This window comes from Salvia miltiorrhiza, chromosome 1, assembly GCF_028751815.1.
Source record: "Salvia miltiorrhiza cultivar Shanhuang (shh) chromosome 1, IMPLAD_Smil_shh, whole genome shotgun sequence".
In the NCBI taxonomy this organism is placed as follows: domain Eukaryota; kingdom Viridiplantae; phylum Streptophyta; class Magnoliopsida; order Lamiales; family Lamiaceae; genus Salvia; species Salvia miltiorrhiza.
In genome coordinates, this window is record NC_080387.1 from 55396339 (window position 1) to 55423481 (window position 27143).

The window sequence follows — 27143 nt, forward strand, 5'->3', positions numbered from 1 at the left end:
ACTTTAACACAAAAATCTATGTTTTACCAAATTCTTCTATTTAAGAAATAAAATCACATTTCACACTAATATTAGTGGGGTTAGTTTACCCTAGAAACCAGCCACAATCGTGGTTTATTTGGTTATTTGTTATTTTCCCACAGTTCATTCACAATTAAAAGGTCACAGACAAAGCAAAGAAAGTCCGCACCATTAATGCAAAACTGGGTTTATATGTTAGTTTATTCTGATAAGGAAGGAGTAGTACAAACCACAACATCTGAAATCCATAGGTAGCACCACCAAAAATAGAAGAAATAAAAAGGAAAAAAAAGAAAACAGTTGTAGTCTGCAACAAAGTAAAATGTGCTTCTTCTACGAACTGGAAGGGGAGGACATTACCGAGAGAATGTCAGTAACAGAAGCCATGGCTGAGAGAGCAGCTTTCACAACATCTTGAGAGCAACCTGGTTTAACGATGGCTCGCACCTGTAGAATCAAAACCAACCAACTCTGTTGTTCATAATACTGCACAAAAAATAGAAGTACGAGGATCATCACAATTTTCGCACACACCTTCTCGAGGTATTCTTGCAGTTCCTTGATGCGTCCCATGTAATCCTGATCTTCAACGCAGAGGATCACGGGTCTGGCATCAGCACCGGGGCCTTCAAACTGAAGGGGGCCGGGGTTTCTGTAGATGTCGTCCATCAAGAACTTGGTTGCATTCTGTCTCAGCAACCTTGCCAAACAAATATCAAGCATCCATGTCATGTTTCTTATCATGAATAAGGATGTGTGCGCGCGTGCGAGAGAGAGAGAGAGATAGAGAGAGAGAGAGAGAGGCCTACTGGTAGGCCTTGCCCTTCAAATCGACAGTTGCAGGATGCAGGGCTGGTTGTCCAAGGATTGAGGGGTTATTACCATACCGCCTCACTGTCATCATAGCCTGAGAGGTGTAAATCACAACTTTCTTACTATATCTTTACGATGTTAAGTAGCGGTTTTATAGCAAAATTTTGCAGGGATAGAGATTGTACTGTGATAGGAGCAGCACCACACCGCCACTTATTCACGGGGTTCTTCAAGTTGTTAACAGTCGCCATATAACCATTCAACCCAGCAGCGATTATGTGATAGCCGATATGACCAAGCACCTACAATAACAACATTGCTATAAGCCCTAGCTTTAGGAAATACTAACCAAAATGCTAGCATAAAATTGAAAATATAATTTACATAAGCATAGTCACAATCAAACTTGGAAGGCAGTGATCCGCGAGCCTGATAACCGAAGAAATGGCAAATTGCATTGAATTTCTTCCCCTTGTAGGTTCCTTCTTCCTGCAAGAAGATGCAGCAAAATGCCAAAATCCATATAAGCCATCTTTCGATAGTATCAAGTACCAAAAGAAACGGGTGAGTAGAAAATCTCAAAGTCCAGTCTTGACACACAATGTAGGAATATATAAAGCTTGATAGCATGAAGTAGCAAATTCACTAACACGTCCGAAATCATATAACAAAAGCTTGAGTTAGCTTAGAATACTGTAGTGAATATAAAACAAAAGCATGCAAGTTAGTTACCAGCCGTTTATTCATTTCTGTTTCAACAAGATGAGCTAAGAGCTTTTCCGTCTCAATCTGTCAAGGTGAAAGTAAGATTAGTTGATAAATAAACACCTTGCCTATAGATACAAAATAGACATTTTTCCAGTACCTGAGAGAGCTGCGCAGAGTCATCTGATTCTGGGTGAAGAAGGAGCTATAACACAAAATTAACTTTCAGCATAAATAAAATATGGCAGATATATTAAAGATCCGTATATAACACAAGTACCTGATTTCTAATAAAAGGAGGCAGGAATTCGAATAATGCAGAAGCCCATGGTGAAAGTTGACCAGAAATATTGTCAGCAGAGACACCTTTCCTGAGTAAACTATGAATTTCCTGGAGAGGTACCAAATTATTACAGATGCACAATAACTTCATATCCATATCAAATCAGAATATGACAAAAAATCTCCGGCTCTAATCATCTCAGTTTCTTATTTATGTTTATTCTTTCATCTATATTTATTTTATGTAGGACGGAGAAAGTCAGAAGCTGAGAAAAAACTTAAGAAGCCAAAGAGCAATCCAGTTTACCTGCAACAGAGCATATACTTCAGGAATACTTTCTATGAGCCCCTCAGGCAATAGAACTACACCATGGTATTTATCTGAAAAGAAAAATTAAAACTTTCAGAAAGGATTAGTTGGTGCAAACAATGAAGAACCAACAAGAGCTCTTGACGGACCTTGTTCAGCCCTTGCTTGAACAGCATCGCATAATTGTTTGGTGATGTCAAAAAGTGTAAGCTTAGATGCATCCACCTCTTCCGCAAGAATTACCTGTATTGAATGATCAAACCTCTCTAAGAGACAAAGAAATCATACAATATCTTGAAGTTCATTCTTGTAATGGAAAGTTTCCAATCAAACTGATATAAGAAAAGAAAGAAATAAGTACAGACCATATTGGGATGAGACTGAAGTGTGCACTCCAGTGCAACTTGAGATGCCTTTCTTCCCATGAGTCTTATAAAATAATAATACTGCACGGCAGAGAGAACAAAATTCTTCAGAGTTTGTAAGAAAATATAAACCTGATGTCGAACTATGGACCATAGATCCTGTCTTTCATAGTCAAAAGTCAGTCATATATAATCAATAGGACCCCAGGTTCTTCACATAAAGAGACTTCTTGGTTACATAATATCAAAATTTTCATGCGGATAAGAAAAGGCCCAAAAATTAGTACAGTCACAAGTGAAAACAGGCAAGTCACTCCTGAAGGATCTCTAGCAATAAAATGCAGAATTACATGAAGTAAGTTGCTTACCTTCTCTGCGGAGAGTGCATCAGTGCACACATTGCTGATGAGCTGGGAATTAACCTACAATAAGTAAACAAGACTTATAATCATTTCATTTGCTTATAGAATGGAAATGCATATTTTCTGCATATTTTTTGTTGGAATTTGTATTAATTTGCTTGAAGATAGAATGAGTGAATAATAAGATGACCAGATAAGAAAATTGTCAGGATTGATACATTGGAGTGTTCATGAGAAGAATAAGATGACCAGAAAGGAAACAATACATAACAAACTAACATGTCATCACATTTTCAACCCTCAAGACAAACTGGAGAAATCTGGAACAGAAATTATTACCTTACAAATTGTGTCAAAACCTACATTTGTCTCAACAAAATGGTTTTTAAGATCTCCATTTAGAGTAACAGGAATACCAACAACCTGCAAAGTTTAGCTATGTTTAGAATAAGGACAAATAAAAGTAATACAAAAGTCAAAACTGAACAAACTGCATAGATGAGAATAAACACTAGGTGCTAATAATGAGGTTACAAGGCATGGTCAGAAAAGTAAAAGCAACACTTCTAAGCAATATGTTTGATGAGGCACAAGTTCATGTAGTAGACCTTTGTTGGACACTTCCTTTCTGCAAATGTTTCTGCAAGTTGGGCAGCATCTGTGTTTGATGTCACACCTTCATAAGCACGACAAAGAAAAGTCAAGAAACTGATATAAAGTATATCATGGAAAGTTAGGGGAAGAAAAAACAAAACATACCCCCAATAATGACAAGAGCATCCAGCTTCAAAGTTGTGCATGCATCAAGTGTTGCATTGACTTGTTGAGTTGTTCTAATTTGATCTTTTGTCCGTCCCAACAAATCATAACCACCTTTACAGTATAACTCAACAAGCATAAGTGATCTGAGAATTCAACTAACATGTCAGATTTCCTACATGTCAGATTACCTTGGTTTTTGTAGGTTGCAAGAATCTCATCACTGATCTCTAAAGTTTTTTGAGCAAATAAACCTTCAGAACCACCTGGAAAATATGCGCAAGACTTCAACATACTATATTTCATTTAAAAAGAACACAATCGGCCAAGAGGAGCAAGACATGAGGAAGGACCAACAAAACTAGTAGGAAATACATGATGATTGATGACTAACTAGTAGATTAAGTGATCAAAAGCATAATAACTAAAAAAAAAAAGGCCCACAACAAAACCAATAAAATTAAGGAGATTTACTCAAGCAAGCAACTGGACAAAAATAAGGGAGCACCATAAATCTAAGAAAAAGAGTAGACTCCTCACCCAAAAAACCGAGCAACACACTTTTCGGATTGTGCACTTTTAGAGCTTCAAAAAGGCCCCAAATTACATTATGTCCTCCGGGAGATTGTCTACCACAAAACACCACTCCTACCCTGTGACAAGATATAAGAAGTTAACTCATTGGTAATTAGATTTAATGGAGGAGAAACAAATCTACTTCAACGTATGTAAAACGCAATTATTCTTTCTAAATTCAGTGGTAATGGATTACATACCGAACTGCAGGGTGATCAGTGATTATTTGAGCATCAGGAACCTTAGCCGTAGCTCTGAGGAAGTGTGCTAAACGTTGACCATAAGTGTGAGGAAAAGACCTTTTAATGGTGTGAGAACCAGTGGGATCTGCAGCTGTGGTTGCATCACCAAACTCGACACGAACTGTAGTTCCCTGTCCAATGCAATCATATGTTTTAAAAATACAAACAGAAATCAGCAAGCCAACCACTCTTTTCTGTCTAAGCAATACACATGGTGAAAAATTGCATGGGTAAATTTTGAACAGATGTGAATCAAGATCTTATGGATCTCGACTCGGTTGGTTTCGAATTCGAAATTTTATACTTCGGCTAAAAATAATTTTTATTCGATTAGTATTTATATAGAAATACAAAATTATGATATTCAATTTGATATTCTCACATATTCGACCAAATATATACATGTACACATATGTACAAATACTATAATATTTATATACTATGTTACACCATGCTTTGCACGACTAACACCTTTTTGTATATGAAGTATTATGACACCTAATAATAATTCATGATTAAAAAAAGGAAAATACAAAGAAATTACGTCCATAATGGTAAATTCTCACCGTGTCTTCAATTTCTAAGACTAAAATCCCTTCTTCCTCTACAAGCTACACTCTACCACTAGGGTTGTAAAATAACTAATCAAATAAGTACTGTTCGATTTGATATTCTAATTTTTATTAGTATTCATTACACCACTAGACCCGATGGATCTGAACTGATGTAAAAAAAAATCGAATCTGGATGTAGACCTAGCAAGATCCGGTCCAGATCCGACCCATTGCCATGCCTATCTCAGATTACCACAACCACACTGCCTAAAAATAAGTAGGTCAGATCACCACAGTGCCTAAACATAAGTAGTTCAGATCACCACACTGCCTAAAAATAAGTAGCACATTGCAACAACAATCAGAAGATGCACGAACACATCAGCCAGTCCAAAATATAGGATCTCTTTTACTAAACGTGAGCTCGTAAACTTCTCCCTAAAACTTTTGCTAGTTCTCAATAAGTGAATTCAAACCAAAATTAACAGTCAAAACAAAAAACGCAACGAAACTAGGATCGTAGGCTTTACATATTTTTTTTTTCTTAAGAGAGAGAGTGAGAGAGAGACCTGGAGGCAGGGCGGGAGCTGAGGTTCGTAGAGCGACCGGAGCTTCTGTAGATCAGAGAGTTCTCTTGCTATCCCATAATCGGAGTCCATTTCTTCAGACTTCAAAAACCAGCTGCAAACTATCTCTCGTTTTCTTCTTCTTAATTTCTTCCCGTTTGTATATATACGAAAAAGGGGCGGTATTACCAACCGAGTCGCTGCTGCCCCTTTGTTTAAGTGTAACCACTCTACTGTTTAGGGTTTTATATTTTTAATTAAAAATAATAATTGGTTTAATTGCTTATTCTAAAATTAAGTTATACTATAACAATAATAATAAATATTTATTATATAATAATATTATTAAAATAGTATAATTAATAGTGGAAAATGAATTATAAAACGTAAAATTTGAAACAGAAGATCTCATCCGAGTTCAAAGTAATTTGTAATTTTGTGTTTGCCTTTTTACTTTACAAATTTTGTAAAGTTGATGTATAAATATTAATGCAATATATTCCTTGGCTTAAATAAAAATGTTTAAATTGAGATCTTTCCAAAGGAGCCATATTCTTTCATGTTTCAGATATGACATGATCTTTCTTATCTTTTTATTTACTTTATATAAGAGCGTAGGAAATTTTGTATTTTTGGAGTGTAATGGTGGTAGGTGGCTTGCACATCGTGAATGAAAAATAAATTTAGTCTGATTAGTCACTTTTTAGGTGAGGAAAACAGCCATCTTACCCATAATGCCCGAGTTCCAATCTTTTTCACTTGATTTCCAAGAAGTGCGAATAATATTAAATGGAATGATATAGTCAAGTATTATTGGTATTGGTAAAAAAATATTTTGTTGCAAAACATTTCTGCAAATGGTGTAAGAAAATGGACCAACCGTATTGTAAGGCTTTTCCAGAAATACCCTTTACTTACCAACTTTATGCTTTAGTGTACAGATGGAATTGTGTGATCCGAATAGAATATGCTGATTCGTATATCCATGGACCATGTAATATACTAATATACCTTCTTCACAAATACACTTTTTTTCGCATAATAATTATTTTACAACCTACTCACAACAAATGCTTCGTAAATATCGTCAACTGACTGGGTCCCACTCCCACTATATTGAACTCGTTAAGTCGGTTGGATGTGTCCCATTCTTGATTTTTCAACTAATGCAACGCAATTTCGAAATTAGTGTGTTGCGAAATAAGATAAACCACTTATTATTCTAGTAATCAACACAGCCAAAAAACCCAAAGAGTCATAGTAGTTCTTGTAGGAAACCCAAAAAAATAAAATAAAATTAAGAAAGAAGAAGAAGTAGTAATAAGCAACAAAAGAAAGAGAGCAAACAAAGTGAAAACACCTGTATTCCACTCCACTCTCTCAACCTAGAGAAATAAGTGATGACCAACTAGCAAGAAACCAGATACAGTGCTGGCTGCATCACCTCTGCTGCTAAATAGCCTCACCTTCATTCTTGATCTCGAAGCTTTGCATCTCTTGCTCATCATAAACGAATGGAACATAGAGCTGTAATCCTCATTTCCTGCTTCTCTTCGAGCCACGCTTCTCCGCTCTGTGTTGTTGACGTTTTGCAGAAGACTCACTTCCAGAGCTGATAGGAGCTGGCTGGGCAGGATTAACAGGTATATGATGCCCAGGAACCCAAGCAGGGAACCCAACAGCAGGGATTCTGCACCACACAGAATATACCATTAATATTCAAAGCGCGAAAAAAGGCTGAAACCATTAGGTCGGAAAGGATCAAGTATATCACCACAAACACATAAAATGCTTCTTTCATAAACCAACATACATAAGATACTACATAATTCACTATGTCCATCACATTCACAGCCATTGTGTAGTTCCTTATGAAGATAAAGACTAGTTCAACGACGAAAAGACTTCTCAATCACAATGATAGCAAGATAAGAAACTAAGGTTTTCAGATAGATAAAGACTAGTTCAGTTATGAAAACTCCTCAATCACATGGTGGATACCAAGATATGCAGGTTTATAGTAATGAAAATGCATTCAATGATAATATAATCTTTTTGCTGGCTCATACAGCTACTCCGCTGCAAGACACCTCATACAATTTACGGAGCAAATACGACTGCACAAAAAGGCTCCTGGGTGCTGGGAATGATAGTATAGGAGTTGGAAAGTCCTTACCCAACAAGAGCACAGCAGACTCCTGCTTGGTCCTGGATGCATCAAATGCCTGACCACTGTGCAACGATAGCCGTAGAGCTTGATTCTCAGCGAGACAGCACTGGAGCAAAATCCCAAGCCGCTTGCATTCTGCTTCATAGTACTTGCTCTTCATCTCAAGATCGCGCACAAGCATCTTCTTCCTTTCCCTCGATCTAACGGCTGCATCCCTATTTCTCAATTGCCTGGAAGATAATATCTCATCAACGCTTGCTAACACAATGAGACAAACTAAAGATGAGCCACAAAATCTCCCCACATGAAGAGGCAAAATACCTCCAACACCCAACAAGGGAAATAAATTCTTCGTATACATAATCTAAGAGGCACACTCCGGTGCATCCATCCTAAATAAATTCTAATTTTGATTAAAAAGCTTAATAAACTGTAATTGGGTATTATAAATCATAATTGCGAATTGGTAAACCCTAATTGGCGTGGATGCACCACATCCTGATATACACAAGTTTTTGCCTTAATCTAAAGCAGAGGGTTTTGATCTAAATAACATTTACGATTGAAGAAGAAAGGAACAAGTGAATTCTTCGTATACATAATCTGGTGGTAAAATGTAAATACAGTATCAATCAGCGCTTCATCTAGAATCACTAAGCAACATTACCAGGAGATGATAAGTTCCTTAATTCACGAACAAGTAAAGCAGATTCTCCTTCTATTGTATCTATCCAAACACATACCAAAAACAACATCAAAACATTTACTATCAAAGCTCAGAAGCAATTACCTCTTTAGTTTCTTCGCATCGGGATCATCGGCATCACCATCATCGTCCGCGGCGCAATTCTCCCCCGTCTGCATACCATCCGCGCCATTCTCTTGGGGCTTCTCCCGCTCTTTCTCCTCCTCGCAATTCACAACGTCCACCAACTCTGGACTGGCCGAAGAGTCCTTGACCCGATCCGAATCCGACTCCGACCCGGGAAAACAATCGAGAAGCACGTCCGCAACAAACTCATCGGCTAAACCATCTTTCTCATCCGCCGGCTTGTAGGACTCATCGTTCAAGAGATACTGCTCTATGTCATCGATCGACAGAGAACAGCCGGAATCTGGTGACGTAGACAACCCATCCGCCGGCGGAAGGTTGCCTAAATCGAAGCAGAGGTCATCGGGCAAATTTTCCAAAAGATTATCCCAATCGATGTTCAGTTCATCTCCCAGAACTCCGCGATCAACCATTAACCCTAAACTGAACAGAACAGAATAACAACAAATCGAAAAAGAAAAGAAAAATGAACGTTGACGGTGGAACTGTAGAAGACGGAATTTACAAAGATGAAAGAGATGATTTCTGCAGGTTTTATGGAGCCCGGCGGAGCGGGAGCGCAACTGCGTGGATATTTCTGCTGCCTTCGCGGTTAAGGAGAGGTGGCGGGTGATCTGAACCGTCGGATCACACTACGGAGATTTACGTTGTATTTAGGGGGACAAGTCATCCAGCCAATCAGAACGCAAGTTTGGTTCCACGTGGTTTGCTATGTGAATTTCTTCATTTCCACTTTTCTATTTACTTTTTGTTTGGTGGGAGGAATTTTTTTACTATTTTTCTCATTTAAAATTCAATTGAAATTTAATGTTTCATTTTTAATTATATTAATTTTCTTTAAATTTCTTTTAATTTTAATATTTTAATTTAATTTAATAATTACTAATTTGGATTTAGTTCATTTAATTAAAGTATGTAATTATTTTTAATCGCTGAATTTCTCTTTTATTAGTTAAATAATTCATTATTATGATTAGTAAATTCGAAGATGGGTACACAATTCCTTTTAATTTAAATTTTTTGAAATAAAGTTTTAATTCATAATATTAAAATAAAATCCATTTTATAAAAAATATTATTAAAATTAAAATACTAAATATAACAATGATACATGGTAGCACATCAAATTGTGTGAAATGAACCAACAAGGATTTATTATTGTACTTTAATTCTGCACATAGTTTCATTTATTTTGACAATGATTGTAGATTGCATTTTCTTTTGCAATTAACCCAATTGCCCAGAGTGTGATATGGACTTGGCTTCATTTTAATCTCTCACTAAGATTTAACAAAATTAATTGTTGAGGTTGTAGATGTGGCGGCGTTACTTTTAAGTATCAACTTCCACAAATACAATTGACCTTTTAGAACTCCCTCTCTAAACAAGTTTTAAGAAATCTATATAATTTTATTTTATTTTTGTGAACATAATTACGGTAGTTTACGGTGATAGGGGAGCAACCTGACAACCGTGCTAGGCCTCATTTTTGAACCAAACATTATAATTCAAGCCGAAAGTATCAATAGGTCTAAGCAGAACCGATCACCTACCCACCGTGGGCAAGCATAACGTGTCCACCATTGATGTGACAATTTTAATTAGGAAAGATAACTAATACTCCCTCCGTCCCATAATAAGTGGTCACATTTCCTTTTTCGTCTGTCCCACTATAAGTGGCTGCTTTCTAAAAATGGCAAAAGTTTATTTTAATTAAGTCAACAATTACTCACTAATTTGGTCAACAATTGTAGCCACTTTCTAAAAATACCAAAATTACTTTAATTAAGTCAACAATTACTCATTAATTTGGTCAACAATTGTAGGCCACACTCTATTAAAACATATGATACTCAATTTCTTAATCTCCGTGCCGAAAAAAATGTGGCCACTTATTATGGGACGGAGGAAGTAAATCTTACTCTAAGTAGCTAAACTACCAAAGCACAGCAATCCAATCCCAAAAGACAAGTAGGACCAAAATTTCAATAAGCACCAAAACCAATCCGGGTTTGACTGGATTTTTACTAAAACAAATTGCATTCTAACCTGTCTTCCACTGTGTGTTGTTTGATAGGTTTCATTGTTATTTGATGTTAATTAAATTCCAATCAAACACAAGTTTTTGCCTAAAATGGATATGATGAGCATATGCCCGCATCTTTGATGGCCGCGAAAAAAGTTCTGCAAAGCTATATCAAGAAATCTTCACAAGGTCACAGAGCAAGTCAGCATCGTGATTCACAATAGTTATACAAAGGTCAGAACCATGACGACAATACTGGTAATGCGTCAAACCACATGAAGGCAAGAGGTTATTCTATAGAACAAGTCATCTGATGTGATTCATTTTTGACAAACTAGAAATGCTAATGGTTATATGAACTAATCCGGCAATCGTGATCCCACATAAAAGGAAATACAGCGGCATGTTTACTGTCTAACTAGCTAAACTACCATAGCAACGCGAAAAGAAAGACATGTCATGCAACGTGCAATAGAACGGACCCTTCCACAATTTTCATTCCTTTGAACACAAGTTTTCTGACGTGATTCATTTTTGACAACTACAATACTAATTGTTATACAAGTTAATCCTGCAGTCATAATCCCACAGGGCCACAGCAAAAGGAAGCATAACCATGTCTTATCGTTGCAAAGATACTGTCTAATTAGCAAACCAACAAGACATAGCAACGCGAAAAGCACCTATGTGCCATGGGCAAATAGACCGGATGCATGTATCAACATAAGTGCCCAAGTATGCACTATATGTAATGAGAAAAAGAAGACTCGAACATAAAGACCTACTTGCTTCTTTAACTTTTTTTTTTTTTTTTTTTTTTTGATCGGTCAAAGTCATGTTAGATGTTAATAGTTAGTTCTCCATCCACTCCAAGAACCACCTTATCTCTCCATTCACCAAACTCCACCTTATATCTCCAATCACCAATTCGTTCCCAAGAGGGATCGAACCCGGGTCACTTCACTTAAGTGAGGACCCGGTGGCCAGTGGGCTAAGCCCCCTGGTTTACTTGCTTCTTTAACTAATTCAAAATGGATATGGTTGTGCACCGAGCTAATAAATGAATATGGCATGTCTCTGACTAATTGATATATTGGACGAATTGGTTTGCTTCTTCGGTATCAAGCCTCAAACCAGAAATGGCAAGTTGGCGTATACATAAAGAGCCATATCAAAGAATTGTTATATGTTGCAGCTGATGCTAAGACTAGACTAAACAATTTAGACACTAGTCCTTGTCAACAATCTAGATCAATCTATTACTTCTCAAAGGTATCACTAAACCCATTAACCCAAGTCTTAAATAGGAGTATAGAACAAATGAATGCAGCAAGTAGAACAGATAGACATGTACCGTGGATAGATAGGTTAAACACAACAATCCTTGTTATATCCATAAAAAGCAATACTCTTAAAAGAAGTTCTGTATAGCTTGATTAGTCGACTTCATTGAAACTATGAAGACAAAACTTCATCAGAGTCATTCACTCTGACCATGGATGCTAAGCCTAATATAGAAAACTTACTGTTGAAAGATGTGTCTAAAACAAACACAAAAACACAGGAAAAACAAATAGTCACTATATTACGAGTAATATCATATGGCATTAAAATTTACTACCAAATGCAGACCACGCAGATTACAGATTGTTCAGCCACGGCTCATGTTGAAATTTCTGCAAGGTAAGTACAAATACCCAGTTCAGAGTAAGTTGGTCTATCAATAAGCTTCCGGGTATAACTAAACTTGATTTCAGAAAATGCGAAAAATCTTGCATAAGCTATTGCATCCTCCATATATTTATTAACTACACGTCACAAAGCTCAGAAGGCCAGGCCACACATTTCAGGATTTCTAGCTAATGAAGTTTTCACCACAGTTATATGTTCAATAGGGAATTCATATCATATTCTAATATAACTAACCTGTATGAGCAGAAGCAGATATATTAACTTGAATATGGAGATATCTAAAACTTGTGTCTGTGATTGACATATAAGGACTTGAAAATTGGATAACCCATAATAACCAGAACAACGAGCTAAAGACAACAGTGAACATATATATTAGCAGCATGTCAAGACCTCATGAAAACAACCACCAAACGTGTGACGAGACTCATTCTCGGCAAACTAGAATGCTAATGGTCATATAATCTAATCCCACAGAAAAAGAAACATAATTCTAGGTTATAGCTGCATGTTTACTGTCTAACTAGTTGAACTACCAAGACATAGCAACACGAAAAGAAAGTATGCAATGCCGAAAAGGGAGTATAAACAAATACAACAATCCCAACAGCATCACTGTCCCTTCTCCTCCCTCTCCCGATTCCACTGCTCAATCCTAGCTCTACGCTCCTCGCTCCCTTCCCTCACCGGACTCCTGCTCCTCCTCGGACTCCCTCCATGCCTTCTCCTCTCACTCCCATACCTCCCACCATGCCTGTCACCTCCACCACTCCTCCTCCCACTACCACGGTGGTGATCCCGCCTATCATAATCTCTCTCTCTTCCCCTCTCATTACTCCTCTCCCTCTCACGCTTATGATGCGCGGGGCTTCGCACTCCTGCTGCGGCTCCTAGTTCCCCAAAACCTGCCATGGCGGGTACCATACAGCTTCCTCCTCAGCTCCCTACCGATCATCTTAACATGCATAAAATTGCAGTATCCGCCACGGTTACAGCTGTTCTCCTCATACTGCCGGCAGGTAGCCTCGCGAAAATCGGTGACAGGCGAGAAATCGGCGATAATCGGACGGCCGGAGTAGAACCTCCCCTGCAACGCGTTGAGCGCAGCCGCCGCCTGATCCTCCTCCTTGAACTGGACGTAGACATTTCCGATCATGTGGTCGGCGAGGTTGTCGCAGACGTTGAGGCTCTCGATTTCGCCGAATTTGCTGAGCTCCTCGTATATGTCCTCGTAGAAATCCTCGAAATGCTCCTGGATCTTGTCGGGGTCGATCGGCTGGCCCTGGGCGTCGACGCCGGGGGTGATCATGTCGGGGCGCTGGTACATGTTGGACAGCAGCAGCGTCGGCGATATGGTCGGGCGGTTGTGGAGGCGGGAGCACCGGTCGCCGTGGCGGCAGGCGCCGATTTTGAAGTAGAACGGGCAGTTGACGCGGTCCTTCTCGGTGCCGAAAATGGAGGCCAAGTGCTCCGCCATTATTTTGTGGATCGAAGACCTCGATAATCCAATTGGGGAGAGGATTAATGGCGGTAAATTGAACCCGAGCGGAGAATGATTGATTTTGTTAGGGTTTGAGAAAAGAATGAAGAAAACCTAGAAATCTATTTGCGGGAATATAGAATTAAATTGCATTTTGTAAGAAAAAGTATACTCGAGTAGCGCTCGGTACAACTGTACAAGGACACCAAAGGCTTATACCGACAAAAATGTCACTCCTCTCATCCACTTCTTATTGTCCAATTTTCTTATTTCTTTTATAAATAAAATACTGGCAATCTTTCAGGTTAAATTTTATGGATAAATTATATAGAGAAAATAAGGCTGCATTTCTTTTGCCCCTTTTCTTATTCCTTCTCTTAAGCCACTTCTAAAATTAACAAGATGGGTTTGTTTTAGTAATCATTTTCTTTACCATTTTCTCCAGTGATTTGTGATTTTGAGCTATTTCCTATTCTGTGAATCATATTCTTTTGTGAGTTGTTTTCTATGAATTATAATTAAATGAGTAATTGCTTAAAGAAAAAAAGAAAAAAGAAAAAAAAAGAGTAACTCAATAAATAAAAGGATATTCAACATCATCCGAGTCCAATTGCAAAATACACTACATTGTAGGAAAAAACTAGCAGAATCACAAATACTATAACAGAAACTAGCTGAAATGGCAATATCTGCAAGCAAACACATTTTGCAGGGCAAATAGAGATTCAAAATAAACCCAACCTCATCAGGAATCATTTGGCAAGAAATTTAAAATAAAAGAAAAGAATACAATATTGTTGGCTTACAACAACTGAAGTACAAGGATCAAGCTTTGGAGGGAGAAGCTGATCCATCAACAAATAATACAAAGATGTTTGCATACATATACGGGAGTGATGCATTATCGGGGCAGAGCACTTGAAGGAAAGTTGCGCAAGGGATTCTCTCTCAACAGCTCCGTTTCCCTGAACAAAGAAGAAGTAGAGCCAGTAAAACAACTGAGAGTTAAAAGGAGAAGATGACATGTTAGTCGAACGAGTCTCATAATGAGATTGCCTTCTTACCTCTTTATATCTTTTCCGTCACCAGGTCTAAGATGCAAAACTGAAGACTTTTCCCCCTCCTTATTGGGTTTATTTTGTCTAGAAGAACAAGGAACAGAAAGTGCAACATGCATTAAGATATATGAGCAAATATGAAGTTTACGCATTAAGCATTCTTCAACCTGTTCAGTTGGAGGTCACTATATACTTACTCTGTGCATTCCTCATCCACAAAGATCTCAATGCACGGGCCTGGAGCTGGCCTTGATATTCTCTGACCTGGTCTCTGAGGAATCTGTGAAAAATAACTTTTGAGTATACAATCTGCAATGCGTGGAGTAGATTAATGTTCTGTGTTTACCTTATTTGATGTCCACTTGGAAGGAATTGCATTGTTCTCTTTATTTCTTTCTGCACGAGCACCAAGCGAAGTGCCATGGTTTTATGCCTACTTTGGACATTTCTGGTTGATGACTAAATACCGTACTATCGCTGCTGTCTTTGAAGATGGAGAAGGTGCCTCCAGGAACCCTAAAAGAACCGGGCATCATATGTCAGATAGTATTTGGACCAATACAAATAATCTGCTAAAAGTCATCATATGAGAACTTCTACCGGTATACTTTATCTTCCTGTTAGACTGTCTAGCAGGCACATTTAATTAAACTCAACTAAAAACGAGTTTATTCAAAGTGTTGGCATAAATTAACCAATCAAAAGCATAAGGCATTTTTTCTTAATAAGGTGCATAGAATAATTCATAGTAATCAACAATATCATCTATGCATGAAGGCTTAAAAACATGAAACTGCTGAGAAATAATAAGACTGATTTCAGTGTCATTTTCTACAAATTAAAAAAAAAAATGACAATAAAATTCTCAAAAAACATCCACACACACAAATCCAGTTCTTATTTCTAACCTGTCTGGCTTCTGTTTTTTCCTAAAAATATCAGAGCTCTCTGGCACCTGGTTTCCTGAAAACAATAAGAAAGCAGCCGCATATTGTTAATCACCCACAGAATATAAAGTTCAGTTAGTTGATAGAAAACCTACTTGCTTGTTTAGCCAACAAAGTTCCAAAGCTTCGAGCTGAAGCCTGGTTCTCTGTCGCATCATCCTGCAAATTTGAATAGGGTCATGTGAGTAATCAAGCCGATCAGACAGCAGAAGAAGGCAAAGGAAAAAGAAACGCATATGCATCCACAATGCAAAAAATTTCCTTACATCGGTAGCTTTTAGTTGTCTCATTGAACGAGCAAGAAATTTCTTGTAAGATGCTGTCAGTTTTTCGACTGGCTCAGCCTTCCTAGTAGAGAAATAAAAGCTCAGTTTGTCAATTAAAATAGAAAGATTTCATAGCCAATCCTTTTTTGACATTCAGCTAAATTCCCATAAATATCTATTTCAGCTACCAATCAAAAGTCCCATGTATATGTCATAGCAAATCTGAGCATATCCATGTAAGCAACAAAGATGAAAACTGCATCCATCAATATTGTACTCCTAATGTAGATTGGTCTATTATCATAGTATATCGAAGACACAGTTTCTTGAACTGTAGGAAGTTGAAAGACAAAGCAAATTATGCCACAACATGAACAAAAATCTATTGATAAGAGAATAAAAGGTGCACGCCATACTCTTACTTAGTTACTTCTCCAGCAACCAATATTCACTCCAAAAGTAATTACGAGTCATTATAGTATAACATGCTTATTTACTGATGCCTCAGATATGAAATCTCAGGGAAATGAAATGCCAACAAGCTTTTCATTCCAAAAACTTTCAAGCGTTTATAACAAACTCAAGGGGCCTGAAAGAAACAACTTACATAGATAGCCCACGACTGAAGATCTCATTCGCAGTCTTATTTTTATTCTTCTGTTCCATGAGTAACGCATAGGAAATGTAGAATCCCGCATGTGTCACACCAATGCTGTTTGCCTCCAAAAAGTTATATATGACTTCAGCATCAACACAGTTTTCAGCCTGTTTTGCCATTTCACAAAATTTAATCAACACAAGCATCTAAAGACAATGTTTATCTATGAATTGGGAACTCTCAAAAACACCTACATATTCTAGCCAAACTTTCAGGTACCGTAGGTCGTCCTTGTATCGGTCATCATGCCAGAAGGTGCGGACACATTGTTCGTAAATCACGACTAATCCTGAACAGTCTCCACCAGGTGGGAAAGCTTCCTGGACCCATTTGATGCACCTTTTTAAAATTTAACTAGAAAAGATTAGGATAAAGACAAAGCAGAAGGAACTGACTCAGTCACTTGCCATTTTATTTTGAGTAGAATATGATACAACCTTTGCCTAAACTTACATTCTATGATTGCAATGTGCATCTTTAATAATCAACAAAAATAGGTCATACAAAAAATGAAAGTTAACACACTTAAATTTACTAGAATAATTAGTGGATAAACATTGAAGCAACAACATACGACATATGTCTGTCGCCCGAGATACTAAAACTAAATCATATTCTTAATAAGCTATAATCAGCATGCCAATCATTCTTAATAAGCTATAATCAGCACACCAATCATTATAATTCAAACGTACTAAATCATAGTCATGAAGCATTGCGAAACAAAATTGGGAGCACATTCGCCGTATAGAAACCCTAACGGCCTACCCTCACAAAGAATATTCAAACTCAACCAAGCTATCTTAAGAAATGATTACTGACTCGATCCAGGGCTGGAGAGGGTCGTCTCCGGTATATTCATCAATGGCCTCGATCAGCTTCCTGTTCAATTCAAATTCCAACTGTCAACCCTCAGGAAAAGGAAAGCGCATTCATCTACATATAAATAAATAAATAAATAACTGAAGAAACGAGCAATGAATTCGGAACCTTCGATGTTGAAGCAGGGAGCTCTTGACTTGGGAATGGAAGTTCGATTTGAGAGCGTGGTTGAGGAGACGAACGTTGCGCCCGCGCTTCAATGGGCGGACGTTTTCTTTAAAGAGCTCCCACTCGTTGCCGGTCTCTTCTTTCGACGCTAAGAACTCCATCTCCGGATCTTGCATGATTTCGATAGACTCCTCCAATTTGCTGCTCGCCATTCTCTCTCCTTTTCTCTCCAATTCTTTTTCCTGCTCTCTGTAAATCTTTTAAATTTGAAATGAACCCAAGATTCTTTTCTAGCCGTTACAAGTGGCAAGTGGGAGCGGTTGATTGGGCCTACTCTGGCTGGGCCTTTATAATTTCCGATCGGGAGATTCTATTCATAGCCCCGTTTTACTCTTTATAGCCCCTATATAAAATAATAATAATAATAAATAATTATAAATTTACTATTTTACCCTATAATTTATAATTTTCAATAATTAAATGCTAAGCATAAAAAATTCCACCGATTAAGTCTTTCAAACTAATGTATAGCCCCAATTAAGAAAATCAACAATTAAAATGGAGAAAACTCAGCCTCCGCCATGGCTGCCAGGTTTCCTTGTATATGAAGCAGATCCACAAGGATGCAGTGGCGGTGCCACCTAGGTGAGAGCGGCGATGAGGATCAGCGCGAGATGATTATACAGTTGCCGCTAAAGCTCCGCCCCGCTGCCATCCCGTAGACCTTGATGGCCGCAATGACAACCAGGTAGAGAGTCGTTAGATTCCCCACCACTGCATCAGAATTCGCCGTGGCCGCCGAAGCTTCTGGAGCATGAAAGCTTGTTGCTGCCCGCTTTTGAGAAAGGGAGTTGGAACCAACAATTTAATACTTCGATTGGGGGAATTGGAATTGGCAATTAAATGCTTTGATTTGAAGTATGAAAAATGGAGTGATGATGAGTGGAGATTGAAGTTTATAAATTTATGAATCAATCCATCACAAAATACGGTTCTAAACTTGTAATCAATCAATTTCTCTTTAATGTATACATATATTGATTAGTTTGCTAGACGGAAATCGGTGGAAATTTTTTATGCTTGCAATTAAATTAAAGGGGTTATGAATTATAGGGTAAAATAGTAAATTTATAATTATTTATTATTTTATTTTATATAAGGGGCTATAAAGAGAAAAATGGGGGCTATGAATAGAATTACCCTTTCCGATCTAATATTGTTTCACTAAACTTAAAAATATACGAATAGGATGTGAATATTAATCATAATGGACTCGAAGATGGATGATCAATTTGATCTTGTTGTTATATAATTGAGATTGAAAAATAATAAGAATAAGATCAAACTCGAAAAAAAATATGATATCGAAGTTGATTTGTCCCCTAATCTTGTTTAGCATGTTTTGTCATTATTTGTATGCATTTTGAGAAATTTTTAGACGGTCAACCGTTATGGAATTGCTCCAAATTAAGGCACGCTTAACTTTGAATTATTTTTTTACTTGGTCACCAGAAAATAAGATGCATATTATTAGTATCAATAGCACATATCAAATGATTTAAACTATCTTCGAATATGCAATCTCATACTTACATATTATTGGAATCCCTCTATTTCTGGTGTATTTTGATTTGTTCATCTATCCCCCCGCTTGAAGCATCAATAGGAGTCACTCTTTGTCTGTGCCTTGTGCACCAACGACTGCTCTTTACTTCTGCCTCGAGCGTCACATAACTCTTCCTCTCTTTCTGGTGTATTTTGGTTTGTTCATCTACTCCTCTACTTCAAAGCACTAATAGGAGTAGCCCTTTGTTTGTGCTTTATGCACCGACGATTACTCCTTGCACACGCACCTCGTACAATCTAAAATAGTAACGATGTCATGTATTAATATAAAATTTTAATTATGTATCATACATTATTATATGTTAATAGTATTAGATTATCTTTCTTGGGGTAAAATTATTATATTATGAGTGTCTACTAATACGTTAGTATCTAACTATATTGTGAATATTGATAATGCAATTTATATGTTTAGTACCATAATGTAAACATAAGTATTGATACTTCAGTTTATTTTTATTAAGGGAGACCTATTATTATCTGCCATGTACGATTTTACATTATGTTAAACTTTATATCATACAACTTCAAACAAAAATATAAATGCATTCTGTAAATATATTTTCAACATAATAATGTTATTTCTCGAGCTAATAAGCGATTCAATTACAAGTACAATATATTTAAAAATCAAATTTTAGGTTCGTGATATACCAAAAAATGACAAACCGACCAGCCCTCCAATCAAGTTAGACCAATAGATAAGCACAACCATTTCCATCAAATTATTTCAAACTACATTCATTCCATAAAAAATCCCAGGAATACCCTTCAAAGCCATAGCAGCCCATATAATGACCAAAGGGTACCCACGTACTTTCAGTCACAACCCGGCCCCATTTTCTCCCATCCCGTCATCAATCAGTTCACATTTCTCCTTCCCTGCAACACCTACCTTTAACCATTTACACATTGAAAACAAGGTAAAAATTCCTCTCACCATTCGCTCCAATGTCCGCCTCTCTAGCCCTAAATTTCAGGCCGCCGCTACCTTTCGCACCTCCTTCTTCTGCTTCACCTCCGCGATCCGGCCGGCCAACGATGGCCGGGGTTAGGTCGGAGATGAAACTGTACAAAGGAACGCACATGAGAGAGCAGCGGCTGACGGAGATGATCGAGAAGAAGGTGGCGGAGGCGACGCAAGTCTGCGGCGAGGACGAGACTTCCGACGAGTGCAAGGTGGCATGGGACGAGGTGGAGGAGGTGAGCCAGGCAAAGGCCGATCTCCGCCTCAAAATCCACCAGCTCCAGCAGGATCCGCTCGAATACTTCTGCCAGGAGAATCCGGAAACCGATGAGTGCCGTGTTTATGAGGATTGACGATCGCTGATTCGCCAGTGTTCGTGTTCTCGAATTATCCGCGCGATCTCTTCATCCGCCACCTGCACAACAATATTTGGTATCGTGTTAGCATAATCTTAAACTTCTGTTGTTGTAAATCATCAGTTTATGGTTGTGATTTCGTGGGATCTTGATCTTGTGTTATTCATCTACTTCTGAATTGAAGCTGTGAGTTACGAAGTATTGTTTCCGAGTGTTTTGCTTAATTTTCTTTTAATTGTTTAATTGTGGCGTATTTAAGATCGTCTAAAGTTGATCTGTTCTCAGTTTATGGCTTTTCGGAAGATGCCAAAATCATACTTATATAGTTATATTTCCTCTATTTTGTTTAAACTAAGAATTATTCCTTCAAATCATTGTCGCGAAATTTATTGATCAATTTCATTTTTCTTCTAAATAAGTTGCGAAACATCAAAGAAGAAGTCGATCATTTTACCTCAATTTTGATGATAACGTGTCATCTTATTATTTTAAGCATTATTATAACGTAATTTTATAGCTCTGAATTCTGAATAGGTTGATAATGAAAAACTAGTAGGGTTTAATAAGATGGAATTGATTTAAATGTCCAATTCATCTTCTTTCTCACCTATCGAAAATTGAGAATTTTGAATTCAAGAAAATTCTATAAATCTGACCATTCTTTTTACTTCTTTTTTTTTTTGAGAATATTATTTTTACTTATTAGTATAAAGTTTGGCAATTGAAGGATCGAGAAAGGCGATGAATATCACTAAATTTTAAATAATGAAACTGTTTTTCTTTTTTACACTTCGTTCATCTCTAATGTTTACATTTAATGTTATTAAAATCAGACGAACTTTAAAAAATTGTTATATTCCACTGAACGTGGCATTATGAAAGCCGCTTGCAAAAAGAAAATTGAGAAAAGAAAATCGAAAATAGAAAATAGAAAATAAAAAATAAAGAAATGGAGGAAAAGAAAAAAGGGAAGACAAAACTAGTGGCTGAGGAGAACTAACCATCGAGATCAAAAAATCCATTAAACGGCTAACTGCTGCAAATTCCTCCCGGGAGGCTTGACTGGAGCCGTCGTAGCCATGTCTCTGCTCCGCCCTCCGCCGCCGCTCCTCCGCTGCGAACGCGCGGCTCTAACTTTTTCGAGCTTCCACGGTATCAACTCATTCTCCCGCTTTAAAGCTTCATGGCAAGAGGTAGCCACACTGGCAAACTAATCCCTAATTCCCTACGCTTGTATAACCTTCTCTCACTCTAAAGATTCCGTTGGTGTGAAGGTTGCCGGAGTCGTTGTGTTCTCCGCGATTCCTTTCACGGCGGTGAAAGCGATTGCCAACAGCCCGGTCGGGGAGGAGCTCCAGAGGCGAATGGAGGAGAAGAAGAAGCTCTTTAAGGACAACGCTTCGAAGCTGAAGGCGCTCTCCAACAAGGCTAGAATGGAGAGGTAGTCATCCAATTAATCTCTACTTGCAATTGAAATTATGACACACGATCTCAATCACTCCCTAATTTTGATACAATTTTCTGGTGATGCTTTGTAGATTTTCTATTTACTACAGTTCTTCTACATATGCCTTTACTCTTTCTGTTAGGAGGTTCTTACCTTGGGTGATAATAGTGTAGACAGGTAAAATTAAGTATAGGGTAATCTGCCAAAATTTTGATGGACTGAACAAGTTTTTGCTTCTCAATCTTATGTATCTGTCAATCTAATCTACCAACCGGACTAAACGTGCCCAAAGAATTGAGAAATTGAAATTCTCTGGTTTTTCAGCGTGTGGTATGGGGAGGATCGCCCCCGTTGGCTTGGTCCGATCTCATATGAGTATCCTACCTATCTCACCGGCGAGTTGCCTGGGGATTATGGTTTTGATATTGCTGGTTTGAGCCAGGACCCTGTGGCACTGCAGAGATATTTTAAGTCAGTACTCTTCATCAAGAATCAATATTTACTTTGCTGCAACCAATGCTAAGAGGGTGATTGATTAAGCTTATTTTAGACAAATGTTTCAAAAGTTTATAAGATTTAATGCTTGAAGAGTTGTCAATGCATTTGGATAATTAAATTTAAAGTTAAGAGGGAGAGAGAGAGTCAAAGAGAAATGAAATTGGAATGGTATATGTTGGAAATAACACATCATTGTCGAGTTATTTATATAACACGATTATTACTATGTAGTTTTGAAGTTCTACATGCAAGGTGGGCTATGCTTGCTGCTCTCGGTGCTTTAATTCCAGAGATATTAGATCTGATAGGAGCGTTTCATTTCGTGGAACCTGTTTGGTGGCGAGTGGGCTACTCAAAGCTTAAGGTTAGTTTGCCGTGCCTCTTTAATCATCCCATAGCCTCTTATGTGATGCGAGTGGAATACACATCATGTATTCATTTGTATATCAGTTCTGAAGATTGATGTCCAAAGCAGTCCTTGATGAGATCTTATAGAACCATTTCCTTGCCACTAGGGGAAGTTTGTAGTTGAGGTTCAAAGTAGTGAAGCTATGTATCCTACCAACTTATATTCTAATAAAGATTGGGTGATCACAACTTAGATCTAAAGATACATGGAATCCCCCTAAATGCTCCTCTATATACTTAGTTGATCTACGAAACAAAAGATAAGTCGTGATAAGCATAATCGGTCACAAGTAATTTGCAACATTGCCGCTGAAAACAGCAGACCTTCCCCACTCTAAGCTCCAATTTTCACATATGATTTCTTACTACTGAAAATTCCCAGTTGAATAATTGTTCAAGGTAGGTTGTCACACAAACTTACTCCTTTTCGTGTTTGAATCGTCGACCAGGGCGACACACTAGACTACCTCGGCATCCCCGGCCTCCATTTAGCTGGAAGTCAAGGAGTCCTCATCATAGCCATATGTCAAGCCCTTCTCATGGTACTCTTTCTATAATAATATCCTCTACAAGCTACATTTGTGTTAGTACTTTTTTTCGCGGTATGAATATATGCTTAAATATTAGGCCTTCCAAGCGCAGGTTGGTCCAGAGTATGCGCGTTTCTGTGGCATCGAGGCCTTGGAGCCTTTAGGCATATATCTACCAGGGGACATCAATTATCCAGGAGGCGCGCTTTTCGACCCCTTGAATCTGTCCCAAGATCCAGTTGCATTCGAGGAACTGAAAATCAAAGAGATCAAAAATGGGCGCCTAGCCATGGTTGCATGGTTAGGTTTTTATGCTCAAGCTGCTCTAACTGGTAAAGGACCTGTACATAACCTTCTTGACCATATTTCTGATCCTTTCCACTATAATCTGCTTTCAGCTCTAAAAGCTATGTAGATTTTGTACATGATTTGTGTCTTGTAAATTCTGTATTCATCCTCTTTTAATTTCTATACCTGCAATTGTTTGCATTTGGAATGGAGCAAATTTGTATCCATAGTGTTCGGATTACAATAACTAGAATTATAAGAAGGTTTCTATATTACTAAACTAAATTAACCTTTCAATTGAAATGTACGTATGACGTATTTACCGTTAGACGTTTGGCTTTGTGCCTTTTGGGATTTGTAGTTTAAAACAGCATTTTAGACGTCTTTCCTCTTTTTCAATTCATTTTTATATTTCTATCGATATTTTTTCAAATTGGTAATTCAAATTTTTCAAAAGAAACCCCTAAAACAATGAATTTCTTTCTCCTTTACTCTTTTTGTTGAGCTCTAAAAACATTTCAAAGGAGTAATTAATAAATATACTTGCGGAAAACTGGAGGAGATGTGCCAAATTTCATGTATAGAGTTATTGCATACTTAAAACAAACAAAGAGCTAACTATGTATACATAAAATACGAAATAAAATATTGTTTTGAATGAAAATATTCATAAAGAACAAGGCATATGCTTAACCAGATGAACATAAGGAAACTCAATAGCTTCTAGCATCTTAAAAGATCTATTATTTGCTCTAACAATAGCATTAACTGATAAAGACAAACTTGTAGAGACAAAAGATAAAGACAAACTTGGGAAATAAATGAACATGAATTACTCAATAACAAAATTTGTAGCAGGGGTACAAAACAGCACACCATTAATCCCAAGCTTCTAGTTTTCACACCATGAGGTCTTTGAAGTAATGCCAAAAAGAAATTTGAAATTCAATTGCACATAAATTTTGATAATACTCCAATGGTGGGTTTAAATACCGCGGAAAAAGTTAGACTTTGATGGCGTACTTTCTCAAGGGGAAGTACATTTCTTTCTTCTTCTGCTTTTCTGTCTTCAAAGAAGCCTGAAAATGGTAGCAAAACCAAATCAAACAGTAAGAATCGGGGTCTGAATTAGGCTGAATGTGGTTAAGAACTCATGGAAAAGGATAATCAACTTGGGTGGGGTGCAGAAATTAATGATAAAAGAGATGAACAATTCCTTTTGCTAACATAGGAGGTGCAACTATATAATAATGCAGCAATTTCAGTAACTAGCATTTCATGACTTCTTTGGAAACCAAAGCAACACAAAAGACCTGGTCATAACTTCCCAAGACTACAAAATGACACCAAAATCATGAAAATTAGGGTTCATCAATCCCAATTAGAGTTTATTAATATACCCATTTGGGGCTTATTAGTCACTATTGGGATTTAATTATCTTTTGGAAGACAAGATTGTAGAAATAAAGATTAAATTCATAAATTCATTCTTTATGTATTATTGGATGCACAACAAACAAACCTATCGACTCAACAGAAACAACAGTATCATACCCATATCAAAGATCTAAACATGAATAATATTTCTACTTAAACCAAAAGGGATATGTATGATATTAAGCTAAATAGGCCATACATGATAGAATAAACTCAATTAATCAAGCCGCCAATAGAATTAATAAAAAGAACACATCAATTTTTTTTTAAGTAATACCTGGTGCTTTGTTAGGCGGCGGCGGATGGCGCGCGTCTTCTTGGGGCGGAGATCGAGGGGCAAATACTTCTTGTTTTTGTAGGCTTCGCGCAGAGCGGACTTCTGCTTCTGCGAGATAACGGTGAGCACCTGCGCGATGGACAACCTTACAACCTTGATTTTGGAGAGCTTGTTGGGTGCGCCGCCGGTGACTTTGGCCACCCGCAGCAACGCCAGCTCCGCCTTAAGATCCTTCAGCTGCGCCAGCAGCTCCGTCTTGTTCTTCTGCCGAAGCTCGTGCACCTTGATCCGAGCTACAAAAGCATAACGATCAGCACATCAATATGCACAAAGAAAAACACAAAAAAGTTAACTGTGATCCATTTTCCTTCGAAATTGGAGCGCGAAATCGAATCCTTACCCATTTCTTGTCTTGTTTTCTCTGTTTCGGCAGGAGAGCTGCGGCGGAAGTGACGAGCGATGTGTGGTTCAGCTTCAGCAATTTCAAACCCTAATTATATTTTTATGCGTCGATTTGGGCTAAATTTTTGCTATACAGATGGGCCTCTAAATCCCCACAAATGGCCCAATAATATTCCTCATGAAAATTCTCTCTCCTTTAATATTTTGCATTAAGATGATTTTTAAAACTTTACTCATAATTTAGACAGAAATTAGAGTTTCAACTTGAAATTATTAATTTTATAAATTAGAGTTTCAATTTTTTCTTGTTAATAATTATCTGAAGTTAAATAAAAAAATAAATAAATCGAGCTTTGAATATGCAATTTATAAAATATTTATGACATTGGAGTATATTAGAATCAAAATAAATATATAAAACAAAATAAATACTAACTTAGTCTAAATATGCAATTTATAAAATATTTATGACATAGGAGTATTTCTCATTGATAAGCAGAGGCGGAGCCGGAGTATAATTTATGAACATGTTATTTGTTATTATTACTATTATGCTTGTCTTTTAAAAAAAAATTGTAGTATAATGAAACAATATAATCTATGAAAATGTTGTTCGTTAGTATTACTATTATGCTCGTATTTCAATAAAAAATGTCTTAAATATACGGAATGCCCAAAAAAAAATTCTTAGGGCCTACCGTCCCCGTACAAGTTCAGCCCTCCTCGAACTTAATTCCCGGCTCCGGCCATGTTGATAAGTACTCCCTCCGTCCCACGAATCTTGACACGTTTTCCTTTTTGGGCCGTCCCACGAATTTTGACACGTTTTCATTTTGGGTAATTATTACCTTCTTTCTTCTACTTTATTACTTTTATTACCTTCTCTCTCTTACTTTATCACTTTTATACTTACACACTTAAAACACTAATCTACAACTCTTTAATTCTCGTGCCGAAACCAAACGTGTCAAGATTCGTGGGACGGAGGAAGTACTAAATGCGTACTAAAATTTGCCCCATACAAGTTCAGCCCCAATCAATTTTATTTTATTTATTGTTATTTTGCTACATATATATATATATATATACAGTTTTGATGTGCTGAGCACGATTTGAGCGACTTTCTTGAGCGCTAATCTTTATCCCAACTTAATTCCTATTCTATTGTATTTTACTTATTTAATAATTTCCTTTTATTGTTAATAATATCATTATTTTGATAGGCACATATTC

General features: G+C 37.3%; 7 protein-coding genes across 11 annotated transcripts; 2 read left to right on the top strand and 5 right to left on the bottom strand.

The window, feature by feature from the left end:
• Positions 1–171: 171 nt before the first annotated feature.
• On the bottom strand, positions 172–5773 carry LOC130995311 (pyrophosphate--fructose 6-phosphate 1-phosphotransferase subunit alpha). 2 transcript variants are annotated; one of them, XM_057920562.1, is made up of 19 exons: positions 5559–5773; positions 4394–4566; positions 4158–4270; positions 3809–3883; positions 3618–3731; positions 3467–3534; positions 3198–3281; positions 2865–2918; positions 2497–2577; positions 2281–2374; positions 2129–2202; positions 1820–1930; positions 1700–1744; positions 1567–1623; positions 1219–1323; positions 1020–1136; positions 831–928; positions 556–721; positions 172–468 (listed from the first exon to the last, which is right to left on the bottom strand). In XM_057920562.1, the coding sequence occupies exons 1-19, from the start codon at positions 5646–5648 to the stop codon at positions 355–357; spliced, it is 1833 nt and encodes a 610-aa protein (XP_057776545.1). In that variant the 5' UTR covers positions 5649–5773; the 3' UTR covers positions 172–354. The 2 variants fall into 2 exon arrangements, with proteins under 2 accessions (XP_057776545.1, XP_057776536.1); XM_057920553.1 differs by having other exon boundaries at positions 172–721; positions 5559–5767.
• A 975-nt stretch (positions 5774–6748) lies between these two features.
• On the bottom strand, positions 6749–9181 carry LOC130995323 (bZIP transcription factor 60). The gene is made up of 3 exons (XM_057920574.1): positions 8516–9181; positions 7732–7955; positions 6749–7245 (listed from the first exon to the last, which is right to left on the bottom strand). Exons 1-3 carry the CDS (start codon positions 8968–8970, stop codon positions 6941–6943), a joined length of 984 nt encoding a protein of 327 aa, XP_057776557.1. The 5' UTR covers positions 8971–9181; the 3' UTR covers positions 6749–6940.
• Positions 9182–12550: 3369 nt separating this feature from the next.
• On the bottom strand, positions 12551–13975 carry LOC130995334 (splicing factor U2af small subunit B-like). The gene is given in 2 exon segments (XM_057920584.1): positions 12551–13133; positions 13135–13975. Coding segments are annotated over 2 exon segments (864 nt in total). The 5' UTR covers positions 13753–13975; the 3' UTR covers positions 12551–12887.
• Positions 13976–14459: 484 nt separating this feature from the next.
• LOC130995341 (mitotic spindle checkpoint protein BUBR1) lies at positions 14460–18664 on the bottom strand. Its single transcript, XM_057920594.1, is given in 12 exon segments — positions 14460–14720; positions 14820–14897; positions 15011–15093; positions 15160–15228; positions 15230–15329; positions 15722–15776; positions 15856–15919; positions 16027–16108; positions 16634–16791; positions 16879–17023; positions 17507–17566; positions 17675–18664. Coding segments are annotated over 12 exon segments (1170 nt in total). The 5' UTR covers positions 17887–18664; the 3' UTR covers positions 14460–14656.
• A 1190-nt stretch (positions 18665–19854) lies between these two features.
• Positions 19855–20824, top strand: LOC130995378 (calvin cycle protein CP12-3, chloroplastic). The gene has a single exon (XM_057920650.1). The coding sequence runs from the start codon at positions 20252–20254 to the stop codon at positions 20618–20620; it is 369 nt and encodes a 122-aa protein (XP_057776633.1). The 5' UTR covers positions 19855–20251; the 3' UTR covers positions 20621–20824.
• Positions 20825–21512: 688 nt separating this feature from the next.
• LOC130995349 (chlorophyll a-b binding protein 7, chloroplastic) lies at positions 21513–23986 on the top strand. Of its 4 annotated transcripts, none has more exons than XM_057920605.1 (6): positions 21513–21816; positions 21898–22064; positions 22395–22541; positions 22800–22932; positions 23426–23518; positions 23604–23986. In XM_057920605.1, exons 1-6 carry the CDS (start codon positions 21703–21705, stop codon positions 23919–23921), a joined length of 972 nt encoding a protein of 323 aa, XP_057776588.1. In that variant the 5' UTR covers positions 21513–21702; the 3' UTR covers positions 23922–23986. The 4 variants fall into 4 exon arrangements, with proteins under 4 accessions (XP_057776588.1, XP_057776592.1, XP_057776602.1 ...); XM_057920609.1 differs by having other exon boundaries at positions 23619–23986; XM_057920619.1 differs by lacking the exon at positions 22395–22541 and having other exon boundaries at positions 21581–21816.
• A 618-nt stretch (positions 23987–24604) lies between these two features.
• On the bottom strand, positions 24605–26078 carry LOC130995369 (60S ribosomal protein L35-like). Its single transcript, XM_057920639.1, has 3 exons — positions 25909–26078; positions 25509–25801; positions 24605–24873 (listed from the first exon to the last, which is right to left on the bottom strand). Exons 1-3 carry the CDS (start codon positions 25910–25912, stop codon positions 24799–24801), a joined length of 372 nt encoding a protein of 123 aa, XP_057776622.1. The 5' UTR covers positions 25913–26078; the 3' UTR covers positions 24605–24798.
• Positions 26079–27143: the final 1065 nt, after the last annotated feature.